At 37.5% G+C, this 17096-nt stretch overlaps 1 protein-coding gene across 4 annotated transcripts in view; it reads left to right on the top strand.

Moving 5' to 3' along the window:
• PIGN (phosphatidylinositol glycan anchor biosynthesis class N) overlaps positions 1–15244 on the top strand; it is a 141903-nt gene extending 126659 nt beyond the window's left edge. For 3 of the 4 annotated variants that reach the window (XM_017528853.2, XM_017528852.2, XM_017528854.2), the window contains one exon: positions 13505–13942. In XM_017528853.2, coding sequence (XP_017384342.1) covers positions 13505–13628 — 124 coding nt within the window. In that variant the 3' untranslated portion in view covers positions 13629–13942. Of the gene's footprint in view, positions 1–13504 lie in introns of all 4 variants that reach the window. The other variant, XM_017528850.2, reaches the window with a different exon arrangement.
• The last annotated feature ends 1852 nt before the right edge of the window (positions 15245–17096 follow it).

Genomic DNA, 17096 nt, shown 5'->3' with positions numbered 1-17096 from the left:
CTAAAACACCAAAAGCAATGGCAATAAAAGCCAAGTTAGACAAATGTGATCTAATTAAACTCCAGAGCTTCTCTTTCATCATTAGAGCGAACCGGCAACCAACAGAATAGGAAAACATTTCTGCAATCTACCCATCTGACAAAGGGCTAATATCCAGAATCTACAAAGTACTAAAATAGATATACAAGAAAAAAAAAAAAAACATTTAAAAGTGGGCGAAGGATATGTACAGACACTTTACAAAAGAAGACATATATGAAGCCAAAAAACATATGAAAAAATGCTCATCATCACTGGTCATTAGAGAAATGCAAATCAAAACCACATTGAGATACCATCTCACGCCAGTTAGAATGGTGATCATTAAAAAATCTGGAGACAACAGATGCTGGAGAGGATGTGGAGAAATAGGAACACTCTTAAACAGTTGGTGGGAGTGTAAATCAGTTCAACCACTGTGGAAGACAGTGTGGCAATTTCTCAAAGATCTAAAAATAGAAATTCCATTTGATTCAGCAATCCCATTACTGGGTATATACCCAAAGAACTATAAATTGTTCTACTGTAAAGACACATGCACACCTATGTTCATTGCAGCCCTGTGTACAATAGCAAAGACCTGGAACCAATCCAAATGCCCATCAATGATAGAGTGGACAAAGAAAATGTGATATATATACACCATGGAATACTACACAGCCATAAAAAACGATGAGTTCATGTCTTTTGTAGGGACTTGGATGAATCTGGAAACCATCATTCTTGGCAAACTGACAGAAGAACAGAAAGCCAAACACCGCATGTTCTCACTCACTCATAGGTGTGTTGAACAATGAGAACATATGGACTCGGAGAGGAGCATCACACACTGGGGGCACTTGGGGGTGTATGGGAGAGACAGCAGGGGGTGGGGAGGGTTGGGAGGGTGGAGAGGGATAACATGGGGAGAAATGCCAGATATAGTACATACCTAAAGTAAAAAAAAAAAAGAGAAAGAAAATGCCTTGTAGCTTTTTATTGCCCTCCCGCCCCACACTTCCTGCATTGGTATCAGCTTCTGGTCTATTCTGGAAGTCCTGAGGCTTTACTTTATCCCCTCTGCAGTATTTAATGAAAATTCTGGAAAGTATTTTTTTTTTTTTTTTTTTTTTTGGAAATGTCAAGTTCAGCTGTTTTAAGTAATTTAATACAGCCGTGTTTCTCTAGGCTCCCTCTGGGATCACCAGAAACTTAATTGGGGAATTGGGTTGTTTTGCCCAAGAAAAACTTCTACCCAAACCTGGGAAAGGCCAGGTTAAGTTAAACAGCAATTGGGAAAAGTTAAGGATTATTGAGAAAGGGATTAAATTAATGATAATGATATTACTAGTAAAATATCATTTATTGTATGCAGTTTATTAGGAATTGTACTTATGTTATCTCATTGATTCTCACTAAATCATGTGAAGAAAATATTAAATATTTCTATTTTACAGAATAGAAACTGACTCTGAAAGGCTGATTGCACAATAATGTGGCATAGCTAGGTTTTTTGGGTTTTTGTTTTTTTTCGTATTGTGTATATGTTTGATGCATCAACCATTTTTCAGAAAAAATACATATTGAACACTCACCATGCATAAAGCCTTCCCAGACATTGTCAAGTACTCAGAGATGAATGGGACTGCCAGCCTTAAGATTTGGTGATACTCCATCTCTGGAGATAGATAGCTACTTCATCAGGAACTTAGCATAAAGATGTGTAACTGGTATAGGACATTCCAGTCCTGGGAATGCATGACTCTTAACACATGGCCACTGCTTTCAGGGAGGTAATGGCCTAATATAGGTTTAAAGACAAAATGATTATAGTATAAGGCAGCATGTGGTTAAGGTCTATAAGAGTACAGGAGGGAGGATGTTTCACTTAAGCTTTGAGTGACAGAAAACATTATGCCAAGTCTGGCATTTGAGCAAAAGGTGTAATTCAACTAGGCAACTTACAGGTTTGGGAAGAATATTTTAGATGGACAGTTGGACATGAGCAAAGCCATAGAGGTAAAAAGCCCAATACACATATGCATGATACATGATAAATAATTTGGATTTCAGAAACCATAGATTTTGGAGAAAGAAATTTCTAGAAACTAGCCTTTGGGAGGCTTAAGTTTTCCATTTTGACATAGTTCATTTCATTTTGTACATTTATTACCTGTGTTTGCACGATACATGTTTACTATGTTTGTTACCCCTTCTTCTCATGGGTGTTGAAGCTCAGTACATTTTAAAAGAGCTAGTGCAAGCTTGAACTTAACGTCTGTCATGATATTTGGGTGGTACCTCCAGCCTTATTCTTTGCATTCTTTACACAGCAGTCATGGAATAAATAGCACAAAATAGCAACAAAAAGACAGACTACAAAAGCATGAAACAAACAGTAAGCATCATTCAATCCAAGGGAAACAGAATGACACATCAACACTTATAGGTGGAGAATGCGTTTAAAGCCACCACCACCCCATACTAGCCATGAGAAAAGGGCATTAACTTCATGTTTCAATGTTCTAAATGATTTAAGTATACATATTAAAATATATTATTAAAGCTATTCAGGGTAAAAAATGCTATATAAATATTTTGTGATAATATTTTTTTCCTGATGGTCTTTTAAAAAATTATTATACTTTAAGTTCTGGGGTACATGTGCAGAACATGCAGGTTTGTTACATAGGTATACACGTGCCATGGTTGTTTGCTGCACCCATCAGCCTGTCTTCTACATTAGATAAAATTTTTTTATAATGGGAGCTGCCCTGAACATACATACAGTGATCCTATGCCCTGATTTACCTGGGACATTCCTCATTTATGCCTTTTGTCCTGCTATAATGATTACGCCCCTGTCTATATAAAATGAAAAGTCCAAAGTGGTTAAGAAGAAAATAAAGGCACATCCAATTACTAACTACTATGTTAAACCATAGTTTATCTCATTCTCAGTGGTTCATCATTGGGGATCTAACTTCCGTAGGTTAAATGGGGTCCTTGCTCTGAGAAATTTCTCAAAGGCAGGTATAAGAAGCATCAAATCTCAGTTCTGTTCATCAGGCTGATGGCACTGAACAAATCTACATAAATTTCCCACATATTCTCTTAGTCATTCCTGTTGAAATATCTCCTTGCTTTGTCTTCTTTGTCTCTTATTATATTATCTAAAAGATGCCCTTTTTAAGAGAGGAAGTTGATTGCGGGGTAGCGGTAGGGTCAGGATGGAGAGACAAAAATGAAATCTGAATTGATGAAGTTAGGCTTTCTAAATGTAATTGCCCCTGATTGTTGCTGCAATGTGATGTTTTTGTTGTTGCTAAGTTAGAATTCTAAGGTCTTTCCTTTGTATCCTGTATAGCAGTAATGGCATATAGTGCCTCAGTGAGCCATGTGGTGCTGGTCTGATTCGTGGACAAGAGTGGTTCCTGCATCTTCATAAACATAGTTTATTGTGAGGCTTGGATAATGGTGGGGAAGTAGGGGGAAATGTACTTCAAGATTCAAAACTAAAGTACCGTATGATAGGGTTCACAAGTCAAAACTTCATTATTATACTTTTTTCTGCTTTCTGTTTGTGAGAATGTTGCATTTCAGTTTTGAGTTTCTAATTATTCTTACATAAAGGAACATTTGAAAAGCTGTGGTGTTTCTTGTCATGTTGCTGATACTATAAACTGACTGGCAGAGCTCCCTTAACGGCTGCCGGGGTTATTGGAATTGTGTTCCTACACCGGTTCCCCTTCATGACTAATCTTATTCCTAACCTCCTTTGTGTTAATAATATAATTAGCAACTTCAACCATTCTGTGCTTTTTATTTACGGGAATGGAATGTTGTCCTTTTGTCCTCGCTATTTTATTGCTTTGTGAAGCCTGAAATGGTGAGAATCTATCCCAGAATTTGAGAGCGGAGTGGGAGCTGATCGCCCTGTGAATGTAATCTGGCATGTGTCTGTCATGTTTTTAGTGTTGTGGTGACTGCTGTGGGATTTCAGAACAATTTTGAGAGATTTGTCACCTATTATTAACAGTTTCAGGTTAATACATATAGTTTCTTAAACAATAAAGATTGTATTATTAGGGCATTAGATAATATATCTGTTTATAGGCATAGTACTGTGTGTTTCAAATGCATCTTCAGAGCAGATTTTACCAAACTGAAATTGAGACTCAGAAAGGATACACCACAGTCTGTATGGAGCGGAAACTGCTGGTGTAAGTTCAGTGTTTCTCTGGAGAACCTGTGGCATCAGGTATGCTTTTTAACAGCCATGTGAAAAATATCCTGCCCAGACCATAAAACTGTTCAGCTGACAGAGCTAATTTAGTATTTTCTTCTTTTGATCTTTACACTTTATCTTCATTTATAGCAGATCATAAACTTTATAGATTATTGCCTTTCATATGGCACACTGAAAGTGCATTTTTAAAACTAGAGAAAAAAATTTCTTTGAGGTAATTTTCATAACTATAAAAACATATATTCAGATTTATGTCGTAAATGCATTTGTAGTGAAGTGAATAGAGTCAGGATTATCAGTTTGACTGAGCTGCAGTTTGATTTGATGGCAGTGTTCATTTGGATTTTAATTGTTTCCCACGTGCACAATTGTTATACCTTATTGAAATAGAAATGACAACTAATGTGTTTATCATTTCTCTTTCAATGTAATGAGAACTTATGATTCTATTTAATAATTTTTGTATATCCTAAATGTAAATAATAAGTGTCATAAAACATCTGCACTCTTACAGTGAATACCAAACTTTATTAAAATCAGTGATTCTCAGACTTTTTATGCTCCGCTACATCTAACAGATATGATCTGCTTCTATTGCCCGTCACCCTGTTAGAGGAGAAACACAATCAACATTTTATCACCGTTGTGCGGGTTGAAAAGGCCTGCCTGACAATTCCGTGTGTGCCTCCACACACATGTCCACCTTGAGAATTGCTGATTTAAATGATGGCATAATAGTCATGGGAGTGGAGTGGGAACAGCTGAATTCATTTCAAGTTGAAATTTGATGTTCCTTTAATTCTGCTATGCGGAGATGACACCAAGATTTGATTGATATGTAATATCACAAGCTGGATGCCTTATGGCTCAACTGCATGAAGACGATGAGCTTCAAAACTGTTTCCTGCCGATTATGTTAGCTTACATGAGCCAAGAGTTAGTAATTTCAGGCCACTGTAAGGTAATGAGTGATCTGTGGAATGCCTTTTATAGACAGACTTTAGATTAAATTTGAAGATGGGTCACCTACTGGTTTTGCAAACCATTTTTGTTTAGACATGAAGTCATATCTAAATCTAGTTTAACCTAAAAGTGATGGGAAAAATTTGACAACGGAAACCTGCTAGCATGTAATCTTTTCTTTCTTTGTTTTTATTCTTAACAAAGGCTTTATTGAGAATAATACCATAAAATTTATCTGTTTAGTTTTTAAATGATTTAATAAATGCTTTAAATCATTTTGATTATTTTAAGCAAATGTATAGAGTTGTGCAATCATCATCACAATCTATTTTTTGAACATTTCCATCACACAGAAAATACCCACTACCTGTTTGCAATCTGTTCCCACTACCATCCCAGGCCTAGGCAACTACAAATCTGCTTTCTGTCTCTACAGATTTGCCTATTGTGGACATTTCATATAAACAGAAAAATACAGTATGTAGTTTTTTTCTAACTTCTAACTTCTTCCAGTTAATGTAACTTTTTTGGGCATTTATCTATATTGCAGCATGTTAAAATACTTTATTCATTGCTGAATAATGTTCCGTTGTTTGGGTATGCCACATTCTGTTTATCTTTTCTATAATGCTCATAAAAGATTAATCTTTTATGGTCCTCGTTGCTTTATCTACCTAGCTCCCCACCTCCTTGCCTGTTTTCCCCGATAGAACCAAGGTGAGGTTGGGCTTTTCTGGATTTGACCTCCAGGCTGTCTGCTGAGTAGTTTGTACTCCTTTACTCATCTCACCTCTGACTACAAACCTTAGCCCCTGAAGAAGGACTGAAGAAGCTGAGACGATTATATCCAGGTTTTTTTTGTTGTTGTTGTTGTTGTTTTGGTTTTTTGTTTTTGTTTTTTTGAGACAGGGTCTTGCTCTTTCACCCAGGCTACAGTACAGTGGGGTGATCACCACTGTAGCTTCCACCTTGCAGGCTGAAATGATCCTCCTAACTCAGCCAGTGCGTCCTGGCTACTCAGGCCGCTGCACCCGGCTATTTTTTTCATTTTTTTCATTTTTTAGAGACAGGGCCTCACCATGTTGCCCAGGCTGGTCTCAAATTCATAGGCTCAAGAGATCCTCCTGCCTTGGTCTCCCAAAGTGCTGGGGTTACAAGCATGAGCCACTACACCTGGCCTGGATTGAGGATTTTAATCTCAGGAACTGTAAGTAATTTTGGAGTGTCCTCTGAGGCCTCAGAAACAGAATAGAGTTGAAGATTTCTGTGGTCATTATGAAGTCAGCGTTAGAGTTCTATGGCTAAACCTAGCATAATTTGTAAACAGCACATAAATAGCAATATATCATAAATACATTAAAAGAAAATATTGAAAACATTAAGAAAAAATAAGTCATATGTAATTCAGTGTCTCAGTTTACAGTATTCAGGGAGAACCACTATTCAACATGTTGATGTGTGTCCTTTTAGCTTTATGTGCAAACATATACACAGTTTTTTTTGAAAAGATGGTTTTCTATAATAACCATTTCCCCATATGAGTAAATAAACATATTTTGAAAATATGAAAGTCTCATGTGCAGTGCAAGGTCAGAGATAAGGTTTATTCACGTTTGTGTCTTTCCACAGTGTCAGACTTTTGTTTCTGCAATTTCAGTAGGAAAGGCCATGAACTGCATGGAGTTTTCTAGGAGGCAGTGCTCCTTAATTCTTCCTGGTCACTTGGTGGTCACAGCTACACAGTCACAAGCCACTCTACAAGTCAGTCAATATTGCAAATGATATGTAATGGTATACCTAATTAATATATAAATGTTACAGATTAAACATTCCACAACAAACAAAGTAACATTCGATATCAAGAGAAGAGAGGAAAAGGGGTAAGGAAATAATCCAGGGAGAGTGAGAAAGACGAAAAGGATCTCCCAGTCTGGGCCAGGGCCATCTGTTTTACAACAAGCTTGATGTGTGCACAGCCTTCAGAGGCAGATGCTGGGTGCTTATCAGGTGACAGCAAGACAGTGTCAGTTAAGACAGCCATTTTGAGCTGCTGAAGTCCGGCTCTTTTTATGGCTGCAGCGAGGACTGATAATGGAAGAGTGTGCTTGTTTATGTCTTTATCTGGTTGGATGCAGGCTTTATTAATTTATTAAGCAAAATACCTTGTGCCTGTTGGCAAAGTGTCCTATGAAATGTAAGATGGGATCTTTCTGAGATGGAATTACTTGTGTCAAGAGTGCTTTGTACGGTTAGTGTAGCTAGAATGGTATGAGGGAAAACATAGTTGAGAGAATTCGGAGAGTAAATACTTGATATCACTTACGGCCTTTGAAAGTCCTTGTAAGAAACTGGGAGTTTATTCCAAGTGTAAGTTGAAGCATTAGTTTGTTGAGCAGGAAGTTATTTTCTTTGCTTCACATTTTTGACGTAACACTGGCCACAGTGTGAAGAACCAACTGGGGGGATCAAGAGAGGGAGCAGGAAGATTGAGTAAGAGGCTTCTGCAGTATCATAAGCTAGAGATGATGGCAGTTCAGGCTAGGGTAGCAATTCAAAATGGCAACAAGTGGCTGGACTTAGAAAATATTTTGAGAGAGATTGATGGGATTTGTTGGTAGATTACATATACTGGGAGGGAAGAAGAAACAAGGGTGACTCCTAGTTTTGTTTTTTAATCTTGAGTAACCGAGTGACTTGGAAAGCCATTTCAGAGATCTGGAGAAAGCTCTAGGAGGAGTGAGTTTGGTGAAGGAAGGTGTAGGAGATTAAGATCTGGGTTTTGGATATTTAAAATTTAAATTAGGATGGTGCTGGAGGGGGCTGTGGGATCTTGGGAGAGTTAGAATGAAAGAAATTACACATTTGTATGGTGAAGGACACGCTCACCATAGAGAAGGAAAAATCAGTGATTTTATAAGCGGGGAAGAGATAACTGGAAAAATAAAGTCCTTTAGTACAGTCATTTTGGCACCAGAGACCAGTTTCGTGGAAGACAGTTTTTCCACGGATGGGGCGAGAGGTGCAGGGGCCAGCAGGGAAAGGTTTCAGGATGAAACTGTTCTACCTCAGATCATCAAACATTCATTATATTGTCATAAGGAACACACAACCTAGATCCCTTGCATGCACAGTTCATAATGGAGTTTGTGCTATTATGAGACTCTGATGCCTCCACTGATCTGACAGGAGGTGGAGCTCAGGCAGTAATGCTGGCGATGCAGAGCAGCTGTGAATACAGATGAAGCTTTGCTCACTTGCCCGCCACTCACTTCATGCTGTACAGCCCAGTTCCTAACAGGCCATGGACTGGTACCAGTCCAAGGTCTGGGGGTTGGGGACCCCTGGTTTAGTGGGAGGGTTGGGATGGTATCCAAAGTAGAAGTGGAGGGGTTTGTTTTAGACAAGAAAGGTGCAGGAGGCAATATGGGCACAGATACGAGTGGGTTAGAAAGTTTGGGGTGAGAAGAGGCACTTATGATCACTTTATCAGGATTTTCTCAATTAAAAAAACAGAATCATCTGCTGAAATGGGAGGAAAGTGACAGAACTTTGAGAAGAAAGGACACAAATTGGTTTGACTCAGAGAAAAATAATTCACAAGTATGTAATCAGGATTGAGACACTGATGAGAACCAAATCTCATGTGTGCTCATAAATTTAAAGTGAGTCCAGCCAGGACAGTTGTGAGTTTTCTTGATCTTGGGTGACAGGATGATCTGTTCTCTTCCATTGTCCTGTTGATTCTAATGCCTGTACTACATTTAGCTTTATATTTTAATATTTTGTAGGGCTAGTTTTACTTTATTTTTGTAGAAACTTTTTATTTCTTTTGGCATTTTGGTTTTGCTTTTTAGCTTTCAGCGTTGATTATGTTAATCTATTTTGGAGGAGTCTGATTAGATTAGGTTGGTGCAGAAGTAGTTGTGGTTTTTGCCCTTTTTTTTAAACGGCAAAAACCACAATTACTTTGCACCAACCTAAATAAGTTCAGATTAAATTTGCCTAGGGTAACATAAAACAGAAAAAGATTTTATTATTTCTTTTAATTACAAATCATTTTTAATAATTCATTTAAACAAATATTGATTGAATGCCTATAAGGCCTTGGATGAGACCTTAGAGATACAATGGGGAAAGAGATAAAAATTATGGTCCCTGCTTCCACAGAGCTTTCAGGCTAGGGTAGAGGTCAGCAACCTATGCCCTTTAGGCAAATCCAGCCCACTTCCTGTTTTTGTACAGCCTATGAACTAAAAAAAAAATTTTTTTTAATTAAACATTTATTTTAACATTATTATAGATTCACATGAGGTTGTAAGAAAGAATACAGAGAGATCTTCTATACCCTCTACCTGGTTTCCACCCAGAGGTAACTTTATGCAAAACTATGAAATAACATAGTATAACCAGGATGTTGACATTGAAAACTGTCAAAAGACAGAACATTTCTATCAGCACAAGGATCCTTCACGTTGCCCTTTCATAGCCCAGACACTTCCCTCCCACCCAGACACCCTCCTAACCCCTGGAAACATTTAATGTTTTCAGTTTCTATAGTTGTTACTACATAAATGTGACATAAAGTAAATCATATAGTATGTAACGTTTTGGAGTTAGCATTTTTTTCACTTTCAGAGTAATTCTCTGGTGATTCATTGAGTTTGTTGCATTTATTTCAGTAATTCGTTACTTTTTATTGTTGAGTACATCCATGGTATGGATGTGCCACAATGTGTTTAATCATTCACCTGTTGAAGGATATCAAGGTTATTTCAAGGGTTTGGCTATTAGGAATCAAGAAAGATCTTATAAGCATTCTTATGAACATTTTTTTCCCTCTGGCATGGATGCTGAGAATCATATTTGCTGAGTCTTATAGTAGTTGCATGCTGAGTTTTAAAAGAAACTGCCAGCAGACTGGTTGTGCCAGAGACTATCAATCCAGTTTCTCTACATCCTTGCCAGCATTTGATGTTGTCACTGTTTTTTATTTTAGCTATTCAAGTGGGTGTGTACTGATATCTCATTTTGGCTTCAACTCACGTAATGGTTAATGATACTGAACATTTTTTCATCTGTTTATTTACTATCTGTTTATCCTCTTTGATGAAATGTCTGTTCATGTCTTTTGATCATTTTCTAATTGAGTTGTTTCTGGGTTTTTTTAATGTTGAGTTTTGAGAATTTATTCTATATTCTGTTCTAGGAAATAGTCCTTTGTGGGTGAATGCAGTGGCTCACACCTGTAGTCCCAACACTTTGGGAGGCCAACTCAGGCAGATTACTTGAGCCCAAGAGTTCAAGACCAGCCTGGGTAACATGGCAAGACCCCATCTCCCAGAAAATACAAAGATTAGATGGGTGTGATGGTACATACCTGTGGTCTCAGCTACTCAGGAGGCTGAGGTGGGAGGATCCCTTGAGCCAAGGGAGGTCAAAGCTACAGTGAGCTGTGATCATACCTCTACACTCCAGCTTGGGTGACAGAGCAAGGCCCTGTCTCAAAAAAAAATAAAAAATAAAAAAATAAAAATCTTTTGTTGAATGTATGGCTTGCAAGTATTTTCTCCCAGTCTGTGACTTATCTATTTACCCTCTTAACAGGGCCTTTCACAGAACAAAAGATTTTTTTTTATTTTGATGAAGCCCAATTTATCAGATTTACTTTTTTAGATTGTGCTTTCTTTTTGTGTTAAGACTAAGAACTCTTTGGCTAGTTCCAGATCCCAAAGATTTTTTTCTAAAATGTTCATATTTTTACATTTTACTTTTAAGTCCATGATCCATTTTAGTTAATTTTTGTAAATAGCATGAGACTCATAGAGTGTGGTGATATCAGGTATATGGTTTGCACTCCTTCGAGGGGATGGGTGCAGATTTGCATGGGCCTACTTCCCTGTCAGCGCTTGCCTTAGCTATGTCCCATAAACTGTGATATGTTGATTTTAAAATTTTTTATTACATTCAATCTGTTCTTTTATTTCTCTTGAAACTTCATCTTTGACCCATGGATTATTTACTGTTGTGTTGTTTAGTTTCCAAGTGTTTGGTAATATGTCTGTTATCTATTGTTGATTTCTAGTTGGATTCCATTGTGGTCAGAGAAGGCACTCTGTGTGATTTCATTTCTTTTAAATTTGTTGAGGTTTGTTTTATGTCCCAGAATATGGTCTACCTTGGTATGTATGGGCACTTGAAAAGAGCATGTATTCTACCGTTGTTGGGTGGAGTGTTTTATGATTGTGAATTAAATCCTGTTGTTTGATAATGTTGAGTTCTTCTGTATCCTTGCTGACTTTCAGTGTTGTTCTATCAATTTTTGAGAAAAGGATATCTTTGCTCTGAGGTCTGTTTGCCCTGAAGTTTTTTTTAATCTGATATTAACATAGCTGCTCCTTTTTAAAAATTAATGTTTGCATGATGTTTCCTTCATAATTGAAGTACCTTTTAGGCAGCATGTAGTTTGGTCATGTTTTTTTATTCTCTTCTACCAATCTGTGTTTTTAGTTGGTGTATTTAGACTATTCACATTGAATGTAGTTATTGATATGTTAGAGCTTCAGTCTGCCATTTTGTTTTTTGTTTGTTTGTTTGTTTTCTGTTTGTTCTCTGTGTTTTGTGTTTCTTGCCATCTGGTATGTTACTTGAACATTTTATGGAATTATTTTTATTTATCTGTGGCGTTTTTAGTGTATCTCTTTGTATGGCTTTTTAAGTTATTGCTTTAGGTATTACATGTACATAGCTAATCCCAGTCTACTGGCTGGGAAGGATAGAGGGTCACTTTGCCTCCCATGTGACCTCCACTAATAACATGGTCAGGGAAGGAATGGCCTTTCTACCTCTGAATAGAGGTGGAATTCCTGGCTCTCCACTAGACCTCCTTTAATGTGACTCCATTGAAGATGGGGAGGGACCTAATTACTGCTTCGTGGAGCTGGAGGTCCAGGCTTCCCACATGATGTCCACTGACATCCGCCAGGTATGAACAAAAGTACCATCTACCCTCCTCAGCCTTCCCTGACACCGTGACAGTGGAGGGGAGGGCATAGGTCGGGTCTTAGAGTGCCCCATTATAGCCTGGTGAGGATGGAAGTCTGGGCTCTCCACTCAGCCTATGCTAGAATAGGTCGGGGTGGAGGCACATTTTTTCTGTGGTGTTTGGCTGAAATAGATCAGTTAATACCTAAACAGTTTCTATCTTTTAGGGCTGCCCCTTTCCTTGTCTGTCCCTTGCTAGAGAGAATAGGCTCTTGTGGTGGTGTATGGTTTTTTTTTTTTTTTTTTTCGTCTGTGCTCAGTGGCATTTCCAGGTTGCTGGTGTCTTCTTACAAGTCTGTATATGTGAGTCAAAAGAAAATTCAGAGAATTCTTTGGGTACCAAGATCACTGACCAGTCTGCCTTCTTTCCAGCATCTGGAGTCTTTTTGTGTTTGATTTATAATGTTCAACATTTTTAGTTGTATAGTCAGCCCTCTGTATCCTCAGGTTCCACATCATGGATTCAGCCAGCTAGGGAATGAACATATTTTTTAATTGCATCTGTACTGAACATGTACAGACTTTCTGTCCTTGCTATTATTCCCTAAACAATACCATGTAACAAAAGAAATCTAGAGATGATCTAAAGAAGCAGTCCACAACCTTTTTGGCACCAGGGAATGGTTTCATGGAAAACAGTTTTTCCACACACTGCTACGTATGGGAGGATAAGAGATGGTTTTGGGATGAAACTGTTCCACCTCAGATCATCAGGCAGGCATTCATTAGAGTTTCATAAGGAGTGCACAACCTAAATCCCTCACAGGCGCCGTTCACAATAGGGTTTGTGCTTCTCTGAGAATCTAATGCTATCGCTGATCTGACAGGAGGCAGAGCTCAGGCAGTAATGCTCTCTGGTCTACCGCTCACCTTCTGCTTTGCAACTGGTTCCTAGCAGGCCACATAACGGTGCCAGTGCACTGCCCAAGGGTTGGGGACCCTTGATCTAAAGTATACAGGAGGATGTGCATAGCTCACATGCAAATACGACACCATTTTATATCAGGGACTTGAGCATTCAAGGATTTGGGTATTCGTGGAAGGTCCTGAAACCAGTCCACTGCAGACACCAATGGACAGCTATATGTAGCAGGAGGAATAGGGGAAAGGACACCTGCTCCAGCTCCTGAAAGAGGAAGCTTTCATCTGTCCATTTAAAACCATTCAGAGGAATCTCGTGCTTTTTCTCACCTGTGTTCTCTCTGCCTGTAACATCTTTGTCTCCTTTTGCAGCATCAGCCACTATGTAATTGTCATGTCCATGACCATCTTTTTGGTGTTCCTCAATGGCCTGGCCCAGCTGCTCACAACAAAGAAACTCAGACTATGTGGCAAACCCAAAAGTCACTTGATGTGATGTTGCTGAAACACCATTCAGCATCTGGATCCTGATTCTCCTTTTAAACTAAAATCTCATCAAGGATTCAATCAGAAGATGAGTATTAATGTATAATATATTCTACTCCCGTAAGGACAATTGTATTAGGAATTCTGAATTGACAGGTTATCTGGAACAAAGGAGCTTCTTTTCTTTCTTCCAGGTTTTGCAGGCATGAAATAATGATTATATCTGTGGAAAAGCATAGGAAGGCATTCTTCATTTTCATTTTTTTCCCTTGGCTGGCAGCTTTTCCTAGTGATGTTTAGAGCACCTGCAACAATCTGGTCCCCAACCACACAACTTCCCACATACCCAAAGGAGAACATATGCCTGTGGGGGCAGTGCTGATGGCATCCAGGATCATTGCCGTGGCTGAACTGGAAGGAAATCACCAGGTGGCACCATAAATATTTATCAGCTTTCAGCACTGGTTTTGTGAGACAATCAGGGTATATTATTTCAAATTTGCTAAAGCTTGAGTAGAAAAAATGTTTGCAGGTATTTGTCATGTTCCTTTAGTATGCAATAATACTATCTTATCCTTTTTAGTGCTATTTCTAGGATTTTCCTAGTCAACCAGCTACATGCATGTCTAACCTTCACTTTTTTTCACTTCTGGATTTTCATGGAATTTTGAATGATACAAAAGTAGAGAATGCTTATTATTTGTGTCTTATACATAGGAAAAAATTAAAAGAAATAGTTTTTAATTGTAGGTTCAACATCTGTTACCCCTGTAGCTTTTTCATATATTGTTTTTTCCTTTTAATTTCTTTTTACTATCATCTATTATTTTAACAGGATTTTAAAAATCAATGGTTAAACTTTCTGACAATATCGTAAGAATTCATATTAAAGTTGTTATTCTTTGTGGTTGTGAGATTCTAGCCCAGAGGCCTAAAATCTCTTCAGCAAATTAGATTTCCATTTGTGAACAACTTCTAATGGGCAAATTTTTTTCAGAGTAGTTTTTATTTGGATTGTCCATAAAATTCCCCTTATGTATCCCTGTGGAGTTGGCCTTTTGTCCGTGATGTGCCAGTAGCTTTTGGCCGATGCTAAGCTTTCCTGGTATGTGCCCTATTTTTAAAAAGTAATTGCTTTCGAATTAAGTTATAGCATTACTAATTCACATTAATGACTAGGAAACCCTCACAGTTTACTAGATTTTTCAAGTTGGCAGGGAGTGAATAAATACAATTTAAAAGAGTCAGAAATCAGTTTGGCAAAGAGTACTTTCTTAATTTCAATTTATGATGAAGTATAGTTATAATTTATTTGTAATACTACTTTATGGTATAGCAGTGAAAGAATTATAGTATAAAAAAGAGATATTAATGTTTTATGAAATCTCATGCATCAGTTCATAGTGTTTATCTAACTGAACAACTAGGAAGCTGTGGTAGCGAACATTGAAATTAACAGGAATGATGAACTTTCATATTACCTGAAAGGATTTTTTTATTAGTTTTTTTCACACATCAGAGAACACTGACTGTATAAATACTTACCACTTACCTCTTTATGTAGTTTGGTTTTTCATCCTTTCCCAAATTTTTATATAATTAATATTTCATTACAACATTGTAAAATGTGCTCAGTTTTTTTATCTTTATTTTGCTCTTTGAAGCATGTCTTTTTCTTAATTTTGTCCTTTCAGATTAGTGAGTCTATAGAATAGGTTGAACTTCCTTCTGATGGTATCGTAGAGTTTGTGTTGCGTGCCTGCAGCACGGGCTTGCCAGCTGCACCGTAACTGGCCCCTTCAGACTCACGTGGGAACAGGCCCTTTCTGTTGCAGTTTCTAAGGTATCTTTAAATGTTTTGAAATGCATATTTTTATATTGAAAAACAGAGAACAAAGAAACAAGAGTTAGGGAAAAAGTAATTCTACTTAAGGTATTTATTTTTTCATTCTACCTATGCCATACATTTCCCAATCAAGACTTAGGACATTTGATGGTTACTAGTGTTTAAATTAAGAATTGTTATAAGAATTAAAATGGGCAGAACAAATTGTGAAAATATTGAACCAAAAAAAGGCCATGCTGTAATCTTAGAGGGCCCATGAATAAATCTTAGAGGGAACCCTAAGACTTCAGGAAATGACTGCAGCTTGTGTGTCATTTCCCAATATGTTAACTATTATATTTAGTGTACACTATTTAGAATACAAAATGCATTTTTATTTTTTAGGAAAACAATGTTATAAATGATAACATATTTTCATTGTAATGTGTTCAAAATTATTTATTAATGATGGAGCTGAATTAGAAAAGCTCCTCATTCCTTATAATACTGTTTCTCATGAAAAATTGTTACAAATTTCAGCTAACTCAGATATTAAGAACATCAATGTCAACCCTCCTCCCCTCCTGCCGCCTTTATATACTTGTTTTGATAGACATGGGGCTCCTTTTCTCCTCCTTTTTGACATTTAACTGTGCCAGTAAAAACATGATTTCTGATGCAGCTGGCCTAGAAGGAATGAAGGAGATGCATGGGTGTGGTCTCTAGGACAGGCGTAGCTGCTGCAGAGCTTCCCTGTGCTTGGGAGAACCTAGGGTGCTCCCATATTCACACTAGATGCTGTCTTGGGACTGAAGAGAATGGAGCTAAATCAACTCTGTCATTTGGAGAAGACCCCCTTCGACCAGTTCTGAGAACTCTTTTCTTTAAGAGACCAGAGGTAACTTGGTCATTTCTCACCTTTTCATAATTGTTCTTTTTATGTTGACATTCCCCTTACTGTATTTAAAATGCTTCAGAGCATTAATGATTGTTATGCTGTGTGCTTTCAGTATGATGGTAATATCTTTTTAGCGTTTTCCCATTTCTGTATCAGCATGGTTTTTTGTTTTGCTTTTTTTGTTTTTGTTTTGAGACAGGGTCTTACTCTTGCTCAGGCTAGAATGCAGTGGCATGGTCTTGGCTCACTGCAACCTCTGCCTCCTGGGCTCAAGTGATCCTCCCACCTCAGCCTCCTGAGTAGCTGGAACTACAGGCACATGCCCCCACACCTAGCTAATTTTTTAAAATTTTTTTGATGGATACAGGGCTTTACTATGTTGTCCAGGCTGCAGCATTTAAAAAAAAAAAAAAAGACTGGAGTTTCTTTATAATGCTTTGTTATTTTAAAAAAATGAAAAGGAAACATTAATTATCAAAATGTTCTTTAATTGGCCTCAAAGGCCTAGATCTAGAATTATTATTACCCTTGGGTAAACTCATGAAAAGTACTTAATATTCATTCTATAAAGAAACAAAAAGAACCTTTGAGATGTGTCCTTATTCATTTCTTTGGGTACACTAAAACGGATTACAGTTATTATTCAACTTTCTGTCTTTAGAATTGCAGCATTTATTTGTCACACAGCAGCATTTCTCAGAGTTCGTCCCTTAGAACATTGATTCCTTGTGATATAAATAAATGTCATAATAAAA

Source organism: Cebus imitator, unplaced genomic scaffold (genome assembly GCF_001604975.1).
Source record: "Cebus imitator isolate Cc_AM_T3 unplaced genomic scaffold, Cebus_imitator-1.0 Scaffold55, whole genome shotgun sequence".
Lineage (NCBI taxonomy): Eukaryota > Metazoa > Chordata > Mammalia > Primates > Cebidae > Cebus > Cebus imitator.
Note: the sequence above shows the minus strand (reverse complement) of the source record. Positions and strands in the feature narration are given on the sequence as shown.